Below are 23,359 nucleotides of genomic sequence, written 5' to 3'. Positions count from 1 at the left end.
ATGTGTGAAATCAATATATGGATTTCTCCATGCATTTCCCAAATCATTTTTCTTGAAACTATTTGCTCCCACTTAAAAACTCATGCATATTGTAAAAGAGTTGCGGTGTGCCTGCCCTCTCTTATCTAGCAAAACATCCCTCTGAAAAGCAGACCTTGATAAATGGTTTCAAACATGACCTTTGCATATAGGTGACCAACAGCCGATAGTGTTGCCTGCTCCCTTATCAAGACAAGAAAAAAAGTGCTGAGAAAGCTCCCATAACTCAAACTTATAGAGTATAGAATGAGTCATATAACACACTTCCATTCTTACCAGAACTTTTCCAATACACTGAATTTGATCTTATGCCTTATTAAATGCACTGTTGGTTGCATTCAGATCATTTCAGACAAAGGTGTGTCTGGGTTCATATACAACTGAGGAGAAACAGTCCCTTTGTGACATTCAAAACATGTTTACATTTTCTTAAAACAAAATGTTAATGTGCTTGCTGTTCAGGACAAACAAAACCTGAGCGCACAAAGTCTGAGCTGCTGTTTTGCTGCTGATAAGACTTACTGTAAAGCTGCTGTGATTTTGAGAAAGAAACATTTTGCAAAGCATTTGGATTACTTTGAAATCAAAAAGTAAATAATCCACATTTTTATGTATGAGGATTTGAGGTGAAAATGTCTGTATGATAAATGGTTACGCTTTGTTGTGAACATTTATTAAAAGTTGTGAAAAGGAAGAATGGCCATAATGTGTAGCAGTAAAGTATAATTCATGCAGCTCATTACTGAAGTTACGACATAGCCAGGGCCGGCGCTCCGCACACGCACATCACGCACTGCGCGTAGGGCACCAAGTGCTTGGGGGGGCACCAAAAAATCTGGATCGTGAAAAATCATCACAATAGGGTACTAGTATAAATAACAAATAAAATATGTCTAAAGCATGTTAATATTGGGTTTAAGTGGTCGTTCAATGAGGCCTATTATATGTTGATCCGACGAAGACTATGTGTGTATTTAAGTGGTCCAGTGGTAGAATTTTTGCCAAGCGTGTCAGAGGTTCTGAGTTCTAATCCGCACTCATATAGTTTTTTTTTTTTTTTCTCATCAAAACCGATTATGTTTTTTAGTGGTTGTATATCAGGCAGGGACACTTTTTGTGCTTTTTGTTTTCTAATTGTACCGGAGCGAATAGAGAGTCTCTCCACAACGGATTGAAACGCGCGTCTGAGTGAAGGCTGTGCACGAGACAGAAACAAACATAGTATCCGCGCCACTGATCGCTCGGCAACGAGCACTTTGATCAGTTGATTTAAAAAAACAACACATTTCAGCGCTAGATCGACTCTTATTTAAAAAACGAATTAAATGAATGCTCTGCTGGTTAACTGGAGATGTTTTGTTTGTTTGTATTGGTAACAGTTTGCTTAGGGCACCCAAATGGCTAGCGCCGGCCCTGGACATAGCATATGTTTCTTTTTAAGGTTCTATACTATATATACACTCACCTAAAGGATTATTAGGAACACCATACTAATACTGTGTTTGACCCCCTTTCGCCTTCAGAACTGCCTTAATTCTACGTTGCATTGATTCAACAAGGTGCTGAAAGCATTCTTTAGAAATGTTGGCCCATATTGATAGGATAGCATCTTGCAGTTGATGGAGATTTGTGGGATGCACATCCAGGGCACGAAGCTCCCGTTCCACCACATCCCTAAGATGCTCTATTGGGTTGAGATCTGGTGACTGTGGGGGCCATTTTAGTACAGTGAACTCATTGTCATGTTCAAGAAACCAATCTGAAATGATTTGAGCTTTGTGACATGGTGCATTATCCTGCTGGAAGTAGCCATCAGAGGATGGGTACATGGTGGTCATAAAGGGATGGACATGGTCAGAAACAATGCTCAGGTAGGCCGTGGCATTTAAACGATGCCCAATTGGCACTAAGGGGCCTAAAGTGTGCCAAGAAAACATCCCCCACACCATTACACCACCACCACCAGCCTGCACAGTGGTAACAAGGCATGATGGATCCATGTTCTCATTCTGTTTACGCCAAATTCTGACTCTACCATCTGAATGTCTCAACAGAAATCGAGACTCATCAGACCAGGCAATATTTTTCCAGTCTTCAACTGTCCAATTTTGGTGAGCTCGTGCAAATTGTAGCCTCTTTTTCCTATTTGTAGTGGAGATGAGTGGTACCCGGTGGGGTCTTCTGCTGTTGTAGCCCATCCGCCTCAAGGTTGTGCGTGTTGTGGCTTCACAAATGCTTTGCTGCATACCTCGGTTGTAACGAGTGGTTATTTCAGTCAAAGTTGCTCTTCTATCAGCTTGAATCAGTCGGCCCATTCTCCTCTGACCTCTAGCATCAACAAGGAATTTTCGCCCACAGGACTGACGCATACTGGATGTTTTTCCCTTTTCACACCATTCTTTGTAAACCCTAGAAATGGTTGTGCGTGAAAATCCCAGTAACTGAGCAGATTGTGAAATACTCAGACCGGCCCGTCTGGCACCAACAACCATGCCACGCTCAAAATTGCTTAAATCACCTTTCTTTCCCATTCTGACATTCAGTTTGGAGTTCAGGAGATTGTCTTGACCAGGACCACACCCCTAAATGCATTGAAGCAACTGCCATGTGATTGGTTGATTAGATAATTGCATTAATGAGAAATTGAACAGGTGTTCCTAATAATCCTTTAGGTGAGTGTATATTGCAAATATAGTTTTTTTTTGGCAAAATATACAGACTTTCTAGCCTGGATGCCAGCCGAACTTAGCCCCGCCCACAAAATTTTTAGGTCGGGAAGTTCGGTCTGGACTCGATCCGTTGAGGAGCTATTATGCCCGAACAAAAATTGTTCGGACCAATCAAATTGTCAGGGCGGGCTTTATACGATGATGGACAGATGAGCAACATAACGTAATCATCCATGTCACCAACGAGCGCTTGGGTTGAATTCGTTTACAACAAAGATGACTGCTGCTGGAGAATTGTTATTTCACGAGTTCACACTTACAAATAAGTCAGATAGAATAAATGCATATTTGGCATGCTGTCCGAGGAGAGGCTCCGGGCTCGGTATTCAACCCAAAGTACTCCCCCCCCCTATTCCTGGCTGTGGAAGAACGAGCCGAGAGTGAGTGGAGGGATGCTGAAAACTGTCAAGGAATGTTAGGTGAGTTGACAGAGTGAATAAATATATGCTTCCTCTCATGCTGATAGTGTAGACCGTAGACGGTCATTGTTTGATGACAAGTTGATTGGATTGATTAGGCTATTTGAACCTATTTGAGCGTCTGTTATAGAAGATATCGACATCGCATTAATTTTAAAAGAGGAACAGAGAACCGCGATCAAGGCATTTGTCGATCGGAAACATGAATGAAAAACATATGTCACTTACTCCGTTGCTCTGATTGGTTGTAGGTCTATCCAATTGAGTGCAGAGGCATTTTCCTTCCTGGTTCGGTTGAAACACGCCCCATAATCAAAGGTCAATGGAGCAGTATCAGACTCACATTCTGACTAGAATCTGAGTATGACGACGTCAGGCTACATACTTTCAGCCGTTTGCAATGAACAAATCAAACAAAGGTAATTGAAATAGCAACAAATGTTTCAAGTGGTTTCCCCAAATTCAACTGAAAATGCAACTTTTAATGACTTCTGCAGTCTCAAAATTATTTAACTCCTTCATGGCAAGCATCTTTAGTACTTAGTAGAACACCCTTTTGCTGTTATGACCTGCTGCAAACGAGATGTATAACCAGACACCAGCTTCTGGCAGCATTTCAGACGAATCTAGCCCATTCCTCATGAACAATTGACTGTAGGCAGAGTGTTCTATTCAGCATATGATTCATTCTTCTTCCTCCAGACATACTACTGATCCATAGGGCCGGAAAGTTCCAGTTTTGTTTCATCACTCCACAGAACAGAATCCCAAAACTTCTGTGACTTATTTATATGATTTTGAGTAAAATGGACCTGACTTTTCTTGTGCTATTGGGTCAGTAGTGGTTTATGTCTTGGAGTTCTGGCATGCGTTTAGTACGTGCCTTACTATGCATGCTGAAACCTCAGTGTCTGTTTGCACCAAGTCTTGCTGTAGGTCTTTTGCAGTCACTCAAGGGTTTTTCTTTTCTTTGAACCTGCCTTCTCAGAAATCTGGTTGCAGCGGTTGAAAGCTTCCTTTTTCTGCCTCGTCCAGGTAGTGTAAACCACTGTTCCTTTAACTTTGAACTAGCGAACTACGCTTGCAATGGTGTCTCTAAGAACATTTAGTGTTCGTGTGTTTGTGAAATGCGATGATATCTTTTCTTAACTCTTTGGACCATTCTTTTGACTTAGCCTTTTTTCTAACATGCAGTTAAACGTGACACTCAACAAACCTAGCCAGTTCAGATGTTTCATGTGTTCTAGCTCAAGCACACCTGGAGCAAAAAATGTCCTTAATTAGTTGCATCAGGTGTGCTTGAGACACCTGTTTTGCAGATTTGTTCTTTTGCAAGTGATTCTATTCAGGGGGTTGAATAATTTTGAGACTGCAAAAGTCATTAAAAGTTGCATTTTCAGCTGTATTTGAGGAAACCACTTGAAACATTTTTGTGTTGAGATATTTCAATTACTTTTGTTTGATTTGTTCCTTGCAAACAGCTGAAAGTCTGTAAATTTTGCCAATTAACCTGATTTGCAATGGGGGTTGAATAAATACGATTACAACTGTAGCCCACCAAGGCTGCACAAATCAAGGTAGGCTAAGTATTAAATGTGAACAGAAACATTTATTGTTTATCATTTCCAAACAATTCTCATCACTTCTTTGTATGTGTGTGTATTTTTAAGGAGTTTATTTAATAAGTGTCTACAGTGGCCTAAATGCCTAAAGTGGCCCATAGCTGAAGAAACACTCATATAGAGTATGTATAAATATATGTGCTGTGTTGATTAGGCAGCATGTGTGTATTAGTTCCCATTGGTTGGCAAATCAAGCAGAAAGTTATTAATTCATTCAGTTTTGGAAGAAAATTCCCCTTGTCGCCTTGAGGCAGAAGATGTTGTCTTTCTTCTTTCTTCTTTCAGTCATACTGTAAGAAAGACGTTGCTTTCTGTGCATTAATTCCATTTGTGCAGTCTTGCATAAGAGTGATAACACTCATAACTATAGGCCTCTGCAGACTGAGAACACTTCAGGAAAAAAAAACTGTGAACAGAGATGAATGAAGGTTTTCAAGTAATTATTTTGTTTTATTCGGCTATTTTAATCATAAGATTCAGTTGCATTGAAATATCACTCTGGCTCTGAATTTATATTACTCTGCAAAAAACCCTGTGATGTAAATACAAAGTTCTTTCATGAAACTCTTGATGGCGCAGACTGAAAGGTCCTTAGTGCAATCACATAATTCTCTATAGGGCACGTTTCCTCCCTGCTTCACAAGATAGATCTGCTACGGGTAATTCACAGCAGCGTGTATGTATCGAAGAAATCTGTTGTCGAATTATGCAGTCAAAAATATAAATATATATTGTTATATACATAATTTGAGGATTTTCATTATAATGGTTTCTTAGAGTTTAGTGTGTGCTATTGTGACTGCTGATGTTTATATGCTAACATCCCCCATTGTCGGACTTTTGTTGCTAAGCAATGGAGCTTGGTCTGACACCACTGTGGTTGTCCTGAGCAGAGAAATTTGATGAAGATATGGCATGTTCAACACAGCTTAAACAGCTTTGAGACCTTCCTGTTATTTCTCCTCAACAACTCTCAACAGTCTCTTTCACTCCTAAAGAAATGTTCAAGACAGCAGAATCAACAGTGTTTGATACGAGATGAGAACCTTTGAAGACACTACCAATAACTTAATGGAATATAAATATAAATTTTTTTTTTAGCACCTTTATTTTAAAGTGTGTACTCCACTTATGGCTGATAGAAGCGGTTCTATTCCCCAATTCCTCTCTGCCGTATCATGTCCTATATACTGTCAAGGTAATGTCCTAGATTCTTACAACACTCATTATTTAGACACTAAATTGTAGAGCAGAGATCAGAGGCCTTTATTCAGCTGCTGTCAGCACATATTTAAAACCTTTTATTTTTCTTAGGGAAAACCATTCAAGTCTGAGGTATTTCATATTCAACAATTTGTATGTGATGCATAAAAATGCGAGTGCAGAATCATTCCAGGAATCTAGGCATCTGATTTACTCGTTGCTACGGGCAACTGTCCTGCCCGTGTGTCCATGTGTGAGCTCTCGTTTTAATTAATCATCTTATGGAAATGCAGTCATTATATTCACTGGGATTCAACGTGCTTGTGTATTCATGTGACTTTTGAATGTAAATGAGACCATTAAGCATGTAGTATACATATATAACTAGATCTGTGGCTGACGTCTCCCTTGCTTTCCTTCATTGCCACGGTTTAAGGCATCCATGTGCTAAATTATCAAATGTGTCAGTGAAAGCACTAGATCTTTATGAATAAGAAAATGATCACCTTTAAGAAAGTTAACTGCTCATGATTCTGCCCTGTCTAATCGTGGCATGTACGTATGTTTTTATCTTGAGGAAACATTTCAGCATTAACATTGAATTAATACTGTTTTATGAATGTAGTTTATGAAAAAAATGTAACCATTAGAAAATGTTCTGTTTAAATTCTTATTAGGTTAGCACACAAAAACCTCCCTAAAATGTTCCTAGAATGTTAGAAATTTGTTCCCAAAGAAATAACCAAACAGGAACCATATACATGTACCATACACTTTCACAGTTGACACTTAGTTATAACGATGACGATCTAAAGGAAAAGGAATAGCAGAGTCCACACTGCAACTATAACGATAAAGAGAAACGATATCGTTGCAATCACTTTCCGAACGATGTTTTTTTTTTTTTTTAGCTGATGAGCGATAAAAAACATTGGCAGTCAATCCGAATTTATCCTGCTTTAAAAAGCTTGAGCATTTAAAGCAACTGTCAGGATTATGTTTAGTTTTGTTGTCTTTTTGTTCCCATGCGTTTGTTTCTGGTAGTTCAGTTTTAGTCCCATTTTTGTCCCTAATTTGGGTACTGATTATGTTCACCTGTCAATCATTATGTCTCCCTGTGTATTTAAGCCCTTAGTTTCTTAAATTCATTGTCTGGTATCTTCTTTATTTCATGTGGTCGAGTGTTAGTTTTCTCCTGCTGTGTGTATCTTTGTAGATTAATAAAGAAGTGTTTGTTTAGATTCACCTTCGTCATGCGATTACTACAACCACCACATGACAGCAACATGGTTGCTAATATAGTCATTGTTATAGTTATCTTTATAGTTAGATCTTGGTGTGAATGGGCATTTAGTGGTAAGTGGGAGGTTCTGTGTTTGCTGGGAGGTTCTAGATTTCACTGTTCAAACTGTTCAAAGCGCTTCTGAAAAAAAAAAAAGAAAAGCTAAATAATATATTTAAGTTGGCTTCTTTTGATTTAAACATCAAAAGCTTAAGCATTGCATCACAGAAACCTTTACACCACTGCAAGATCAGTCTGGAGAAATGCCATGCAGCTTTTGTCTAGCGCAGACACAAATGCAGTTACAGTACGTCTCAGTGTCTGTGGTAATCACATTTTATGTCTGCACAAATCGGATCAGTCTATCATGCAGACACATGCACCAACCCAGACGTCACATTATGTGCTGTTAAAAATGCCACTTTCCTGCCAAACACACAATACTGCCTGCTTTTTATTTCACACTGCAACCTGCTCTTGGCTAAACCTGAGAATCCAATTTCCATCAGCCCATGGCCTTTTTTGCATTATTTGCTTTACTTTATTGTCATAACCTCTGCAAAGTTTTATGACCATAAACATGTCCTACTTCAATCTGAGTGAAGGCCTGGAGCATCAACAAAAAAAATTGATCAATTATTCATTCAGCAGCCTGGTGAACGTATGGTACATCCCTCAAGTTACAGAGAGATACTAGTTACAGAGCGATTCTTTATTGGGGCCCAAGTTTTATGTGTGCCAGCATTCCCACTTTCAGGGATTTCAGCACGACAAATGTGCTGCAACAGCTCAAGGAGATTATACATGCCAGCAAGTAACCCTAAGAGCTTTTCTGGCTTCTTTTGGCTACTTCTGTTGTGTTGCCATGCCCTGCAGCTCATCTTAAATAGGCTATAACATGTCATTTAGAGATGGCTGCAGTGCTGAGTGAGCAATGACTGTTAGTTTTCCTGCCTATTGAGTGCTGAGATAGATTTAGTGTCTTCTTAGGTTAATAATTGACTTACAGTTGAGAAAGCCATGATGGTGGTGTTGTCTTCCTGGCCTCAAACAGCTGGTGCTGCTGGGAGAGCCAGATGGCTCCGAGCAGAGCTGTCAGAACAGGACACAGGACACTGTCAGATTAAATGAGTTTCTGTCCTCCATAGTTACCTTTTTAGGCAAAGGAACATAGAAGTAATCAGTTACTGAGTTGGAACTGATCTGTATTCAGATGCAGTCTCTGAAAAAAGAAATCATGGCTGTTGTGGCCTAAGATTTTATGTGTAATAAATTCTATGTTGAATCAAATAAAACCCCCAATATATATATATATATATATATATATATATATATATATATATATATATATATTAGGGCTGTCAAAAGATTAATCGCGATTAATCGCATCCAAAATAAAAGTTTGTGTTTACATAATATATGTGTGTGTACTGTGTATAATTAAATTTGTATATATAAATACACACACATGCTTGTATATATTTAAGAAAAATGTGTAATTTATATATAAAAAAATATATTTATATATAATATAAATTATATATAAATATATACAGTATATGTATGCAAATATTTCTTAAATATATACATGCATGTGTGTGTATTTATATATACAAAATAATTATACACAGTACACACACATATATTATGTAAACACAAACTTTTATTTTGGATGCGATTAATCGCGATTAATCTTTTGACAGCCCTAATATATATATATATATATATATACATACATATTTACATTTTGTTTTCTAATGACCTACAGCAGGTCATAAGAAGAACGTTTTAAAGAGTTTACTGCTGTCTGAAACTTTGGCTTACCTGTCACGATAAATATAAATTATCAAGGAAGAACTATTTTCAATGCTCTATTCCTGCAGTTCTGATGTTTTTTTCGGCCATAATAAATTTATATAAAATAAAATAATAAAGAATCTTTGTCGTTTTGAAAGCATAATAATCAATAATTCACACTGATATGGCTAACAATTGCTTAAGGTCCATCACTTCAGTGCTTGCTTTATATAGATTTTTGCTTCAGAATTGCACTAGCAGGGCAGTGGATGTCCAGGTTCATTCTGCATATCTTTCGATCCAGCTCTACACTCTGCAGGGCTTTGTATTGGATTCAAATGGGACCGGAAAGCTATTTAAAGCTCAGTGTGTGGCACAGTTCTCCATACATGGGAATGAGCCCCACTTCTCCTAATGGAAAGGTGTGAAACCTACCATCTATTTTCAATGGACGTATTTTTATATGAAAAACATATTTAGCAAATGGATTATTTATTGCATCAAAAAAGTAATTATTCCGTAAAGGCTGAAAGGCATCTTTCCTGTGATATCCTGCAGTGTTAATCAATAAATCCACATTCACATTTCAGGCAGTTTATTTTGAGCCTTTGATATTTGAAGCCTTGAACATTTAGTTTGTTTCTTAAAGGGGTAGTTCACTCATAAAGGGAATGTTTTATTTTGTGTTTTAGAGCTCCCAGAGAACTGGACGGACACCAAGGAAACACTCCTGGAAGGGATGGTGTTCAATGTGAAGTATCTCGGCATGACTCTGGTCGGCCAACCTAAAGGAGAAGACATGGCAGCGGCTGCCATCAGGAGGATTGTAACCACGGTCAGTCATCAGAGGAAAAGCGGGTCAAGGGACTTGAGGATAGTGAGGAATGATCATGAGTCAAGTCGGCACAAAATCTTACTCAAATCGTTTTTATGCCTTTGGCAATTTGTGGTGGTATAAAATGTATATGTTATCACATAATAATAATAATATATGATAAGTATTATTATTATATATTAATAATAATGAAGACGCAAGAAGAACTTTGTAAAGAATTGATTGATGCTTCTCATTAGTATCAAACTGATTAACAGATCAAAACAGAAACCAAAAGCTTTTGTGATCAATAGTTTAGGGGAGGGGTGTCCAAACTCAGTCCTGGAGGGCCACTGTCCTGCAGAGTTTAGCTCTAGCCTGCCTCAACACACCTACCTGGAAGTTTCTAGAATGCCTAGAAAGACCTTGATTATCTGGTTCAGGTGTGTTTAATTGGGGTTGGAGCTAAATTCTGCAGGACAGTGGCCCTCCAGGAGCAGGATTGGACATAGTGCCTCACAAAGACTTTTATACAAGTTACTTTTTGGTGATAAAATTTTGTACTGAACAAAAGAGTCAGCCTTTCAGTACAGTCTGTTTCCTATTAAAATACACAATATAGTTCCTTGTTCTTTAGAAAGCAAATGAAAAAGAGATTTTTCTTCCTTTGACAGCACAATCAAATCATAACAAGACAACTTTCTCTACAAACTAATTGTCAAGACTGTGAATCTTTGAGATGAGTTTCATTTGTGTTTTAAATCAGTATTTACTGTCTCCTGGGAAGGGAGAAAGACCCTCCAGATATGCTTTGCCTGATTTCCCTTTGTCCTTGACGAGTCCCCCCTCTCTCTCTCTCTCTCTCTCTCTCTCTCTCTCTCTCTGTGTGTGTGTGTGGGCCTCTTTTCTTTCTGCCAGCACACTGCATTGATGTACCAGTGTGTTCATATGCGGGGGTCACAGCAACACCACTTAAACAAGGCAGAAGATGAATTTTATATATTAAGCGTCATCTCTTTTTAGCTCTTGTACCCATGGAGTTGGATTTAATAGTCCACACAGATTTCACTGACCTTTTCTGGTTATTGTTCATGGTCAGTGAGTTATGAGTGACATTTCAGTGTTGACTATGACAAAGATGTTTGACCAGGGTTCACACAAATTGTTTATCCTTGTCAACCACATGCAGGCTCGGGCCAGTGCAAAGAAGTTTCGGAAAGTGACCCTCACTGTCTCCCCCAAGGGAATCATCATGTCAGACACAGAGACCAATGACCTCATTGAGGACGTTTCCATTTACAGGTATAAAACCACACCAAAAACAAGGAAAAAAACTATTTACAATAAGCTTTCACGAAATAACAATGAACAATACTTTTACAGCATTTCTTAATTTTTGCTCATGTTAATCTCAACATTATAATAATTTGAACTATTTGTAATAAATGCTATAAGAAGATTATTAGAAGAGAATAGGGCTTGGGCGTCGTGACGTCATACTTGGCGTGGCGGCCATGTTGATGGCCTCGCGAATGTAAACATACAGCAAGTCGAACGAGGAGAAGCAGAGTTGGGAGATATTAAAGTCCCGAAAATGATGTGGAATTTACGGGGATATGTTAAATAGGGAAGCCAGGAACCAGTAATGTTATGTGGACAAAATTGGCAAAAAAAGTGTAGTTAGTAGCTGTCCCTCCCGTTTTTTCCGGGTTTCTCACGCATTTGAGCTCTTTTCCCGCTGTCTTCCCGTTTTAGTATTTTCCTATAAAATATCCCGAAAAATGAAAATTTCAACATTCATCTTTCTGTTGCTATCCCTCTGCTGACAGCAAAAATTCGTACTACAAAACTGCAGCATGTTAAGCGAGTTGTGAAGCTAGGTCTAACGTGACTTTGCTTACAGATTGGCATGAAATCGTGCTCTCACAACAACCACGCTGTTATCTTAAAAAGGCCAATATCACGCTAAGGTTGCCTTCAAGTAAGCAAAACGATGCTTTGAAAACATCTGTTTCGCTGGAAGGGCAAGGGGGTAGCAACAGGACAACAGTACAGAGACTGACAGGTCCGATGGAAGGGCTAACATTAATGTTATGAGAGTAAGGTATTAAAATACGGGATATTTTACAGGAAAATTTGTCCACATACTGGTCCCTGGTTTCCCTATTTAACGTATCCCGGTAAACTCCACATCCTTTTCGGGATTTTAACATCTTTTTTCTTTCTTTTCTTCTCCCAACTCTGCTTCTCCTCCTTCGACTTGCTGTATGTTTACATTCGCGAGGCCATCAACATGGCCGCCACGCGAAGTATGACGTCACGGCGCCCAAGCCCTATTAGCTTATTGTTAATTCATGCTAGTTAATGCATGAATACATTTTAAAAATGTGAGCTGATTGTAAAGTTTTACCCATTTATTTGCTCAGAAATACAGTAAAAACAGTAATATTGTGAAATATTATTACAATTTAAAATAACTTTTCTATTGCAATATATTTAAAAATGTAATTTATTCCTGTGATGACAAAGCTGAATTTTCAGCATCAGTAGTCTTTAGAGTCACATGAACCTTCAGAAATCATTCAAATATGTTGATTTGATGCTCAAGAAACATCATTATTATTATTATCAATGTTGAAAATAATGTTCTGCTTAATGCTTTTATGGAAATATGATACTTTTTTCAGGATTTTTCGATGAATAGAAAGTTCAAAAGAACAGTATTTTTTTTAAATATACATTTTTCTACTAATGTAGCAACGTTTTTGTCACTTTGATCAATTTAATTGCTAATATTTAAAAAATCTTGCTGACCCCAAACTTTTAAACAGTGTACTTGTACCTGATCGAACCCTTAAACATGATTTACTGTATGATTTATGGATTATTTATAAAATCTGTATACATTTTGTAACAATTATATTGGGGTTCTTTTGCATTGTATTTATGACGTATTAAATAATATTTTTGTCAAACCTAGCTGATTTAAACCACATGAAGCTGACAAAGCATTTCTTGTTTTTAAAAACCATTGAGTCAATTATTGCAAACTTCACTCCCTCCTAATCAGTTGTTTAAAGATTTTTAGTCAGTCAAGGTCTATAGAACAACATGAACACTGCAGTGAGATCACTAACAAGTGAATCATTAACATTTGAGTGTGTCAAACAAATATTGATGCAAGAGGTGATATGCTTGTATGGTATTCATACATTTTAGAGAGTATTAGCCCTCTGTTAGAGGGAGGTGATTTGTTCAGTGGGCATGAGGGGTGCTTTAGAGTGCAGAGAGGAGCCCCATGCTGATCCCCCTTATCAGCTACAGCAGAGACACAGTCACGGGAATCACGCATCTATTTAATCCTCTCCCATAAAAAAAAAAACTTATCCCACATCCTTCCTACTGTTTTATTCTTTTCTCTATCCCGTCTTTCTCTCTTTCACATTTTCTCTCATACAGTACATAAAACACGCACACTCTGTCCCTGTCTCTTTTACCATTTTTATTATCACTTTTTTTCTTGTATTCCAGTAACATTAAAATGCTAAGTAAATCGGCCTAAATTTATTTGAGATGCAAAATTGCATACATGTTTTTAAAATTTTAAATTATTTTCTAAGCATTATTTATTGATGTTTACACTTAAAACAGGACAAACCAACATTAAAATAAGAAAAATAATTAAGGGATAGCTCAACGAAAAATACAAATTCTGTCATAATTTACTCACCCTTAAGTTGTTCTAAACCTGTATGAATTTCTTTCTTCAGCTGAAGATATTTTGAAGAATGAGTTGATGGACCCCATTGACTTCCGTAGTATTTTTTTTCCATACTATGGAAGTCAATGGGGTCCATCACTGTTTGGCCACTGACATTCTTCAAAATATCTTATTTTGTGTTCAGCTGAAGAAAGAAATTCATACAGGTTTGGAATAACTTGAATGTGAGTAAATTATGACAGAATTTTCATTTTTCAGTGAACTATCCCTTTAACTCAAGATACTGTACATTCTCTCTAGTCTTTAAAACAAATGAATGTAAAATGTATTAAAGTAAAATACATTTTTTTTTTGATAAGCTTTTTCTTATTTCTTATTTAGTTTCTGCTTGTTCTAAGAACTATTTATTGAAGTTTACACTACAACATGAGAATGATTCCAGGGGGTTATAATGAACTTAATTCAAGATACTGAATATCCTTATGTAAAATTAAAAGGGTCATTAAAGCAAAATACATTTATTTGAAAAGCAAAATGATATATCATTTGAATTAATCTCTCAATGTTTTTTTTATATTATCTTTGTCTTTTGTTCTAAACAGTATTTATTTTAGGTTTACACTTACAAAATATATTTTCCAAATATAGATACTGAATAGTCTTAACATTTTTTTATTTTTTAAATGGTTAATGGTATTGAAAACCAAATTACTAATTAATTTTTAGCAGCAGAGCATCAGGTCTGACACAAAACACTCTGTCCTTGTACCTGGAACTCCTCCATCCGTGGCACTGTCCTGCGCCGCTCCCTTCAGAGATGCTCTGTGGGCTTCTGGCTATTTAGTGTGATGGCATATGGATTCCTGTGTAAGACAAGGAATTCTGTGAGCTCACGTAGAGGACAAACTGCTCTCCACCGCACAGAGTTTCATCTTATTTTCTTACGTCTGTATTATTAGCCTTATCCAGGTAAAGCACACCTCAAAATCGAGAATAGACCCTGGAGCGATGGGTCTTATACAGCAGAATGTAATCAGTGTAGACTTTGATCATACAGCCTCAGTTTGACTTTCAAAGGAGGCTGGAGAATAAACACAAGTACCAGGGGACCATAAAATCACAGTTCAGTCGGGATGCTATAATAAATGCTATTTCAACCCAGACCCTGAGGGGGTCTTGGACAACCGTTTGGAGGGTGAAGCAGAGAATCATGGGTATTCTCTGCCTTTCCACTGACAGCAAAATAAACGAGAGCATCTTGAATGAAGTGGTGGGGGTTTCAAAAGAAGGAAACATAGTGCTGATGATATGAACACTTTTCCTCATCTTTATTCACTCCTTTGATCCACCCCCCCTCCCCCCACACAGCTGAATATACAAATAATGATGAAAAAACACAGCCGTTCTATTTTTAGTGAAAAATAGGAGATGATGTTGTTTGTCTAGGCTCAGTGGGAACTGTCAGCTTTATTACATCAGAAATTGTAAAGATTTGAAGGGCATTCTGGGTCTTTATTTCATTTTTTTTTTTTTCATCAACGCTCACTGCAATTTAGAATTTTTATGTGCCTTTTTATGCAAATAAATATCACTTTCACTACTGCCACTACTGACAGCTTGTCTCTTGAAAAGAAAACATCTGTGTGCAATACTTTATTTTCCAAAGCCACAAATCTTGCACAGTGATTTGTGTAATGAGATTCACTACGGTCCCGCATTAACTGTTCATGAAAAGATTAAACCCCACTTTGGCTCCCCCCATTCTGGGAATGTCATATTCCACTGTAATGTGTTCGGCAAGAGAAGGGAGCCAGGGCATCACTGAGGGAGCAATCTGTGTCACTGCCAATGCAAACACTGCCAAGGTTATAATAGGCTCTTATGCTAGTCAGGGCCACAAGGTCATGTTTGTTACCCTTGAGCTGCTTATGTGAAGGCTCCTATTATTATTATTATTATTATTCTATTTACAATGTACGTGGCCTGACTGAGGCTCTATATGTATTTGTTGAAATTTAACAAGCGTGTGTCTCTTCCTTGCCTAAAGCAGAAAGCATTCATGTTAAGGCCAAACTCACTTTGTGCATTACTTTATCTCTGCTTTTCACTTGGCCTGGATTCAGTTTCTTTGTGTTGCGTTTTCCCATTTATTTACAGTACAGTAGGATCTGAGAACAGATAGATCTGAGAACACATTGACAATAAAAATAAATAAAATTGCTCAGTAAACAAAAAGTTAACATTGAGTACCTTTCATTTTAGACATTTACTTTGTTTTTAGCTCCGCCAACCCAAAAAAACAAAGAAAATAGTTCCACAGCAAATCAAATGTTGCTAAATTGCGCATCTTCCAGCGGCACACAGGAGTTGTGTTACATTTCAAAATGATTCAGTGATTTTGATTAAATCGGTTGAGTGAATGATTCCGTGACTCACTAATAAAGACGTGACTTGTCACCACCTACTTGCATAACATAAAGAGTAAATGAAAAATCCCTACCTGTAGAACTCACAGACAAGTGGAGTGATTCAAACACTGTTGTTGAACTGTATACACACTATATCATATATATAATGCCGCTCAGCCAAACAAATGAGAGGACTGAAACTTACTGTTGTATAAAACGTGTTTGTTTTGTAATGCATTCAGTTTCATGCATTGAGCTACAGTACTTTCAAAGATGTTCTATTTGAGTACCGCAAAAGCAAAGATTGAAAGGTTCATTTCAGCATAGCTGAGGTTGTTTATGATCAAATTTCCTCCTCCTTTAATTCAGTTCAAAAGGAGCTACAAACAAGCTAAATTCAGGCCATTTACCATTTCCTTCCCTCTCAGTGTCACGCTCTTCAATAATGAAGTTGTGCAATGCACCACAGACTGGAATAAATGATAATTCACCACACCCCCCCATGTTCAGAGAGAGAAAGGGGAGGGAGAAAGGGAATAGAGAGTCTTGGGCATTTCTATTTAGGTCGTGCATCAGAAGTAGTGCACTAACAATTGTAGATGAAGTGAGATTAGAGCTCTGTCTTCCCTAATGCATCTCATTATTTCACTCGAGCTCTTTTGGTTTGGTGCTCTAAATTCAGGTCCTTTTCCTAAAATGACAAAAAAGAAAATGAAAATGTCCTTTTAGGTTCTTTTTTCTGTGGAACATAAAGTACAGAATGTTGAAGCTGAATCCATGCTCTACTGTTTAGGCTACAGGAACACTTCATTGTATGGAAGAGAGCAGTGTAAATATTCTTCAAAATATCTTCTTTTGTGTTCCACAGAAATTAATTCATTTTTTGGGTGCACTATTCCTTTAAATGCAGAAATATGTCTTATTACAGTTCAACCATATACTTTACCATCTCACTTCTGTCTTGGCACTGAATAGGTTTTTCATGAGTTTTCTTAGGGATCTGAGAGATTACAAACCCATTAAAATACAAATCAGGAATCATCTGGGTTGGTTTGCAGACTGTAAATGACCGATGCAATTATTACTGCAGTTAAAAGCTAGAAATGACTCAATAAATTAAAGAAGAGTGTCATTATCAATGAAACTACAAACAGTTTGTTGCATTGTCTCTGTAAAATAAAGCTGATGATTTTCACACACTTCCATTGACATTATTGAAAGATTAAACAAAATGAGTCATAACCAAGTCTCTGCCAGTAGATTATTAATTCCTGGAAATGTTATTTAATTATATGAGTCTTTATGAACAAACATAAAGTCAGTCCACAGTGAAAAGCTTTTATTTCTCACCTCTGCAGAATATCTTACTGCACAACAGACAAAACTCAGGATAAGGTATTTGCCTACGTCTCCCAAAGCCAGTTCAATGAAACTCTGGAGTGCCATGCCTTCCTCTGCCAAAAAAAGAAAATAGTAAGTGTGTTCAGATGCACATCATGAACATATTTGGAAGCACAGTAACAGATGGCAAAACATATAGGCTTAATTCCCACGCATATGCACATTGTTTGTTAAAACTTTTCCATTTTGATAGTATTGCAATCCTTCTTCACCATGTTATGTTTCCTTATAAATCATAACCTATTTTTTCGCTACAGTTTTTATGTGATTATAATTGACAAACTAACCTGTGTGAGCCACAGCCTTTTCTCTTGACCCGTATCTATAGCAGGTATCTAGCGCCATCTTGTGGACAACCTTCAGAAACCTTCTGATTTTGTGCGTTCATGTGTTTTCCACAGGCTCAGGCTGTGACTCTGACAGTTGCGCAAGCTTTTAAAGTAGCTCTAGATATGTGGGAAATCGCACAAGAAGGTGAGGGGTTTTGCCACGTTTGTTTATATAGGCTATACATGGAAAACAAATATCCCTGTCTTCATTTTTCCATTGCAGACAAAAGCAAGAAAGTTCGCACATGCTACTCCTGTTCAGACCCTGAATCTCAGCCTGAATCTGAACCAAACCGTGTTTCAGGTACATTTATTGGTTTAAACACAATGGTTTGCTTGATGTTTTGTCTTAATTGTGTTAAATTCATGGGAATACCATTTATTTTCGTTCTTTCCTTGTGTCAGAGGAGGAGAAGACTCGGGCTCTGGTGGAGCACAAACTGAGGAAGCCCTTCTTCCCTTCCTTCCTTTCACCATCTCCACGCAGCAACACCAGGAGACGGCCAATCAAACATGACTCCTGGGTATGATGTCATTAACCTTTTTTTTTTTTTTTTTTTTTTTGTCAGCCACTACCGTACAAAAGTTTTGGGAGTCTGTAGGACGTTTTAATGCTTTTGAAAGAAGTCTCTATATTTTTAAATGTAATGAATTTAAATGAATTTTCAGCTTCATTACTTCAGTCTTCAGGGTCACGTGATTCTTCCGAAATCGTTCTAATTATGCTGATTTGAATCATTCTAAAATGCTGAGCCCAAACTTTTAAATGGTAATGTGTATTTGGGCAATTGTTTGGGTTCAGCAAATGTTCAGAGTGTTAGTGTTTCATTCAGAGCTTAACTAATTTCACACATAATAAATATCCCTTCAGAGGATATACTGCTTTACCAGGAGTCTATTTTGAATCGTTTCCATATTATTTGATTAAATATGGCTGAAATGCCAGGCAGTCCTTTCTGATAACATTAAATCTAGTTTGTCTTTTGGCCTGCCTGGTCATCTGAATCCTGACTTTAATTAATTTTCTGAAAGAGTGCCACTATTATGCAGAGTATCCGCTCCAAAATGAAGGTCAGTTGTTTTGACACCATGACAAAAAAAGGTAATTACTATTGCCACTGTCTAATTGCCATTATATTGTCAGTCAGCATGGCCGGTCCTGTTGATAAAGCACATAGTCACCACTAAGTGGCATTCTCTGCTTTAATGCCGTATTTATTGATTAAACGTATGACCACTAGGCGTAGAGCTACCCTTATTGGATCCGTCAAACTCTCTGTCTGCACACCATGTTCAACCTGCCTTTTGTTGATTACTTTTTTCAGCTGTGATTGCATTCCATCCACTGTTCATGAGGTTCTGAAACCCAATTAGAATCTTAAGTCTGCTGGTCTCAGAAAATGACTGTCACAGAAGAGACATTAGAGTAACTCTTTAGAGCTTGCTGGTGCTGATGTTGTTCAAGTTACTCTCTGGTTCTGCAGGTATGATATAGATATGATCTGTGATGTGTTTGCTTACATGGTTATTGCATGTTCTCTCATTCTCAGGATGCGGAAGATGGCCTCGATGATGCGTTTTCAAGGTAAGTTTCTTCCCTTCTACTCACTTTTAATCACACATAGTAAGCCTCACAGAAAACGGTCTGTGAAATCAGAGATTGTTCATTCAGGATAGTGTTTATTGGAGATCGAATGCTTATTGATAATTACTTACCCTTTAAAATACTCTTATACATATTCACAAAAAGAAAAGAACTGACTTTGGTATTAAAAAAAACACTACCGTTCAAAAGTTTGGTGTCTGTGAGATTATTTTAATGTTTTTGAAAGACGTTTATTTGACCAGAAATACAGTAAAAACAGTAATATTGTAAAATATTGTTACAATTTAAAACTTTTTTTAGTTTAATATACTTTAAAAAGTGATGGCAAAGCTGAATTTTCAGCATCATTACTCCAGTCTACAGTGTCACATGATCCTTCAGAAATAATTACAATATGCTGATTTGATGCTCAAGAAACATTTCAGATTATTTTTAATGTTGAAAAAAGTTGTGCTGCTTAATATTTTTGTGGAATCTGTGATTCTTAGAGAGTTAAAAAGAGCAGTATTTAGTTGTAAAAGCAATCTTTTGTAACAATACAAATGTCTTTACGGTCAATTTTGACCAATTTAATTAATCCTTGCTGAATACAAGTTTATTGAAAAATCTTACTGACCCCAAACATTTGAACGGTGTATATTGCAGCATTTTTGACTGCAGTGCAGCTTAGCAAATGTCTGAAAACAGATTTTTTAAAAAGAGATAATTTCCCCTGAGATACACTCAAATTCAGTCAATATTTCTTTGTTTGTTATCTTTGTTGATTTGCTGCCCACTTGAAATAAAATTGTTAGTTTTGTCGCAGTTGTCCATGTGTTGTAGCTTCAAGGCCATCTGTATGCTGATGTGGAACTATTTGTAAAATATTCTGTCTCATATAATCAGCTAATGTGTTCGTACTCCCTCAAGTGTGACATTATGTCTCATAAAGTGGAGATGGTGTGAGATTCGGCACACAGTAGGAGCACTGAAACACATTAGCCATCGCAGCTCTGGTTCCGATTAACAGACATGATGAATCACTTTATTCTGAGTGTCTCTCCATACATGGTTATTTATACAAAGTCAAACAGAGCCCTGGAAATGTTATGGAAATAGTTATTCACGTTTAGCAGCGGATTGAATGTAAAGAGTTCATAACGACTTCATTCAAGCATTTCTGTGTACAGTTAAAGCTGGTAGATTTATAAACAGATGTACCAAAACGATGATTTTTTTTCTTATTATCCAGATTAGCAGATTGTCAGTGGTACAGCAGGTGGGGTTTGGGGAACACAAAAACAAATAAAGAATCTGTTCTGTGAAGGTGTGGATCTATAGTTGCAGCAGTAGAACTTTAATAAAAGAATCAAAATACTCAGGATAACAGGGAACCGCCGGAGAAAAAGAAACCACACATTAACGCAACCAGAATAGACAAAACACAACTGAGGGCTATGGCTGCGTTCCAGTCCACTTTTAGACACGCACTTGCGAACTTCCCTAAGCACTTCCCCTCGGGGGAATCCCTGCCGCCATTTTGAAGTGCGTTCCACTTCGTGAAGTGGACGAGCTAAGTTTATATAGACAGACCCTTGTTCCCTCGATTTTGACCAAGGGAGCGAGTCTACTTCATATGTACAGTTCAGGCACCTATATGTCCCACAATGCAGTACGATTGTGACGTCACCACAGATCTCGTCTAATCACCACCTCAACAAACAACTCTATGATATATTAATTATAATTTTTTTTTAATTTAAAACAACCCAAACACACCTATATACATTTGGATGCTGCATTAAACAAATTCTTAAAGGGAAAAACAAATTTAAATAATACATAGCTGATTCCAAGTGATCAAGGGCTGTTTCAATTCAGCCCATTGCAGTTTCCGCCAGTAGTGGGCACTCGTGCAACGTAAGCAATGACGTACATCCGAGTGAACAAGATGGAGGAAGTTAGCAAGTGAAGGGCATGACCATTTTGGACTGGCCTTAGCCTATATATGCACACAAGGCTGACTGAGGAACCAAACAAGACACAGGTGAACGTAATTAATCAACAACAATGCACTAAAAACTGATAAGTTTTTCCTTTGCTTTTTCATATACAGACAACAACGTTGTCAAAATGATACCTGTTCACAAGAATCCACGCAAACGACTAAAACGGCAGTGTTATACTGTCAGGCCAGTAGTTGGCGATATCACTTTGTAATGAAACACTACCCGCCTAACATGTAATGCACATCACCGTGTTCACAAATTCGCGTTTTTGTTGTTTTCACAGAGACAACAACGGTAGCGTTTTCAAAAACTAGCACTTTGAAACCCAATTTCAAAAGTTTGAGTTTTCAGGCCCCCAAATCATGTAAATCATGTCATGTAAATGAACGGCCAAAACGCATAAGTTTTCAGTTGAAAACGGTGTCGTGTAAACGGCCCCAAATACAACAGAGAAAACACAGGGAACTGAAAATACTTTCAGTATATAAAAAGTAAATAAAAATAAGAAAATAAAAGTCCTTGAACAGAAACAGAGAATATGTGACAGTAATAAACATCTAGAACAATTAAATAAGTAGAGTTAAGGTAGAAAAACTTAAAGTGTATACATCTGGATGGAGCAAGCAGAAGACTTAATGAACAGATGTTCACATTAAATATTGTGTATTTAATATACTGTCTAAAAATAATATATATTTACATGATATTTTACATAACGCCCAGCAGCTTGCATACTATCATAAGGATATTGATCTATAAAAAATAGATCAATATCCTTATGACAATAAGGATCAGTATCCTTATATAAAATCACAAACATCCAATGATTTCATTGCTTAGTGAGTTACAAGCATTCTTGTGCATAGGGATGTGCTTTCTAATAAGGTTGTGTAACTTGTTGAATCAATTTATTTTTAACATGATGATACATGTTACAAGTCTTTAAATGATTGCTCACCACATTCTCCGCCACTATAAAGTTATAACTGCTTGTGATGCCAATGCATTACTATGACTTCATTGCTGGCATACAGCAGGACAGTAACAGCACTCATCTTGCCAGTAGAATCCATTATTATAAGTAATGCAATGGGCCAAAAAGGAGCCAAAAGTGATTCAGACGAGGCAAATCCAAATCAGCTCTTTCCGTTCACTGAGCGCGTATAAAAAGCACAATAAAAAATGTAACTAATAGATATAGATCCCCACAAAGTTTGAACAGTAGCATGCTTGGGAGGATGTGATGGTTTAATCATAGCTTACTGTCAGCATGTGTCATGCTCTCTCTCGCCTGCCATGCAGCAATATGGAGGTGGAGGAGATGGACGCAGGTAAGTGAGGTGAGAGAAACCGTACCGTGTAATGACATGCCTCGGTTTTCATCAGCCATCACTAAACCTCAATGAGAAATTAATATCATTGCACTTCAGACTTAGTTTCCTTTATGGTCACTGCCTGACAAGATTTCTGTTTCACTTCAACACAACAACTTACAACAGGGTTCCCAGTGAATTCCCATGACCTTTTGTAATTAATCTTTTCTTTCAACATTGTTTCGTTTTCAACATTGATCATATAAAATGTTTCTCGAGCAGCAAATCATCATATTTAAATGATTTCTGAAGGTTCATGTGACACTGAAGGCTGGAGTAATGATGCTGAAAATTCAGCTTTGATCACAGGAATACTTATATTACATTTTAAAATATTTCACAATATTGCTGTTTTTACTGTATTTTTTTATCAAATAAATGGTGAGCCTGGTCAGATTCCTTTAAAAAACATTAAAAAAAATCTTACTGACCCCAAACTTTTGAACAGTAGTGTATCTGATTAAATGTTTTAGAGCATGCATAACAAAAAAAAAAAAAAAAAAAAAGCAAATCAAAAGTTAAATTCCCTGACATTTCCATGTTTACGATGACTGTGGGAACCCTGATAAAAGCATTGTTGCATGTGCATCTTTCACATCTTTCAGTGTAATTTTGAATTTAGTTTTAA

General features: G+C 37.2%; 1 protein-coding gene across 1 annotated transcript in view; it reads left to right on the top strand.

Moving 5' to 3' along the window:
- The window catches only part of LOC308698898 (low density lipoprotein receptor adapter protein 1), a gene marked incomplete at its 5' end in the record, with an annotated part of 34,986 nt that overhangs the window by 9,468 nt on the left and 2,159 nt on the right, over nucleotides 1-23,359 (top strand). Inside the window, 7 exons of the mRNA XM_081379357.1 lie at nucleotides 9,784-9,926; nucleotides 11,095-11,207; nucleotides 17,393-17,507; nucleotides 17,837-17,909; nucleotides 17,988-18,068; nucleotides 18,170-18,288; nucleotides 19,315-19,349. Of these exons, the coding sequence (XP_081235483.1) occupies nucleotides 9,784-9,926; nucleotides 11,095-11,207; nucleotides 17,393-17,507; nucleotides 17,837-17,909; nucleotides 17,988-18,068; nucleotides 18,170-18,288; nucleotides 19,315-19,349 (679 nt within the window). The remainder of the gene's footprint in view (nucleotides 1-9,783; nucleotides 9,927-11,094; nucleotides 11,208-17,392; nucleotides 17,508-17,836; nucleotides 17,910-17,987; nucleotides 18,069-18,169; nucleotides 18,289-19,314; nucleotides 19,350-23,359) is intronic.

Source organism: Scardinius erythrophthalmus, assembly GCF_964197995.2.
Source record: "Scardinius erythrophthalmus genome assembly, chromosome: 11".
In the NCBI taxonomy this organism is placed as follows: Eukaryota; Metazoa; Chordata; class Actinopteri; order Cypriniformes; family Leuciscidae; genus Scardinius; species Scardinius erythrophthalmus.
This window is presented reverse-complemented; position numbering and strand designations above follow the sequence as displayed.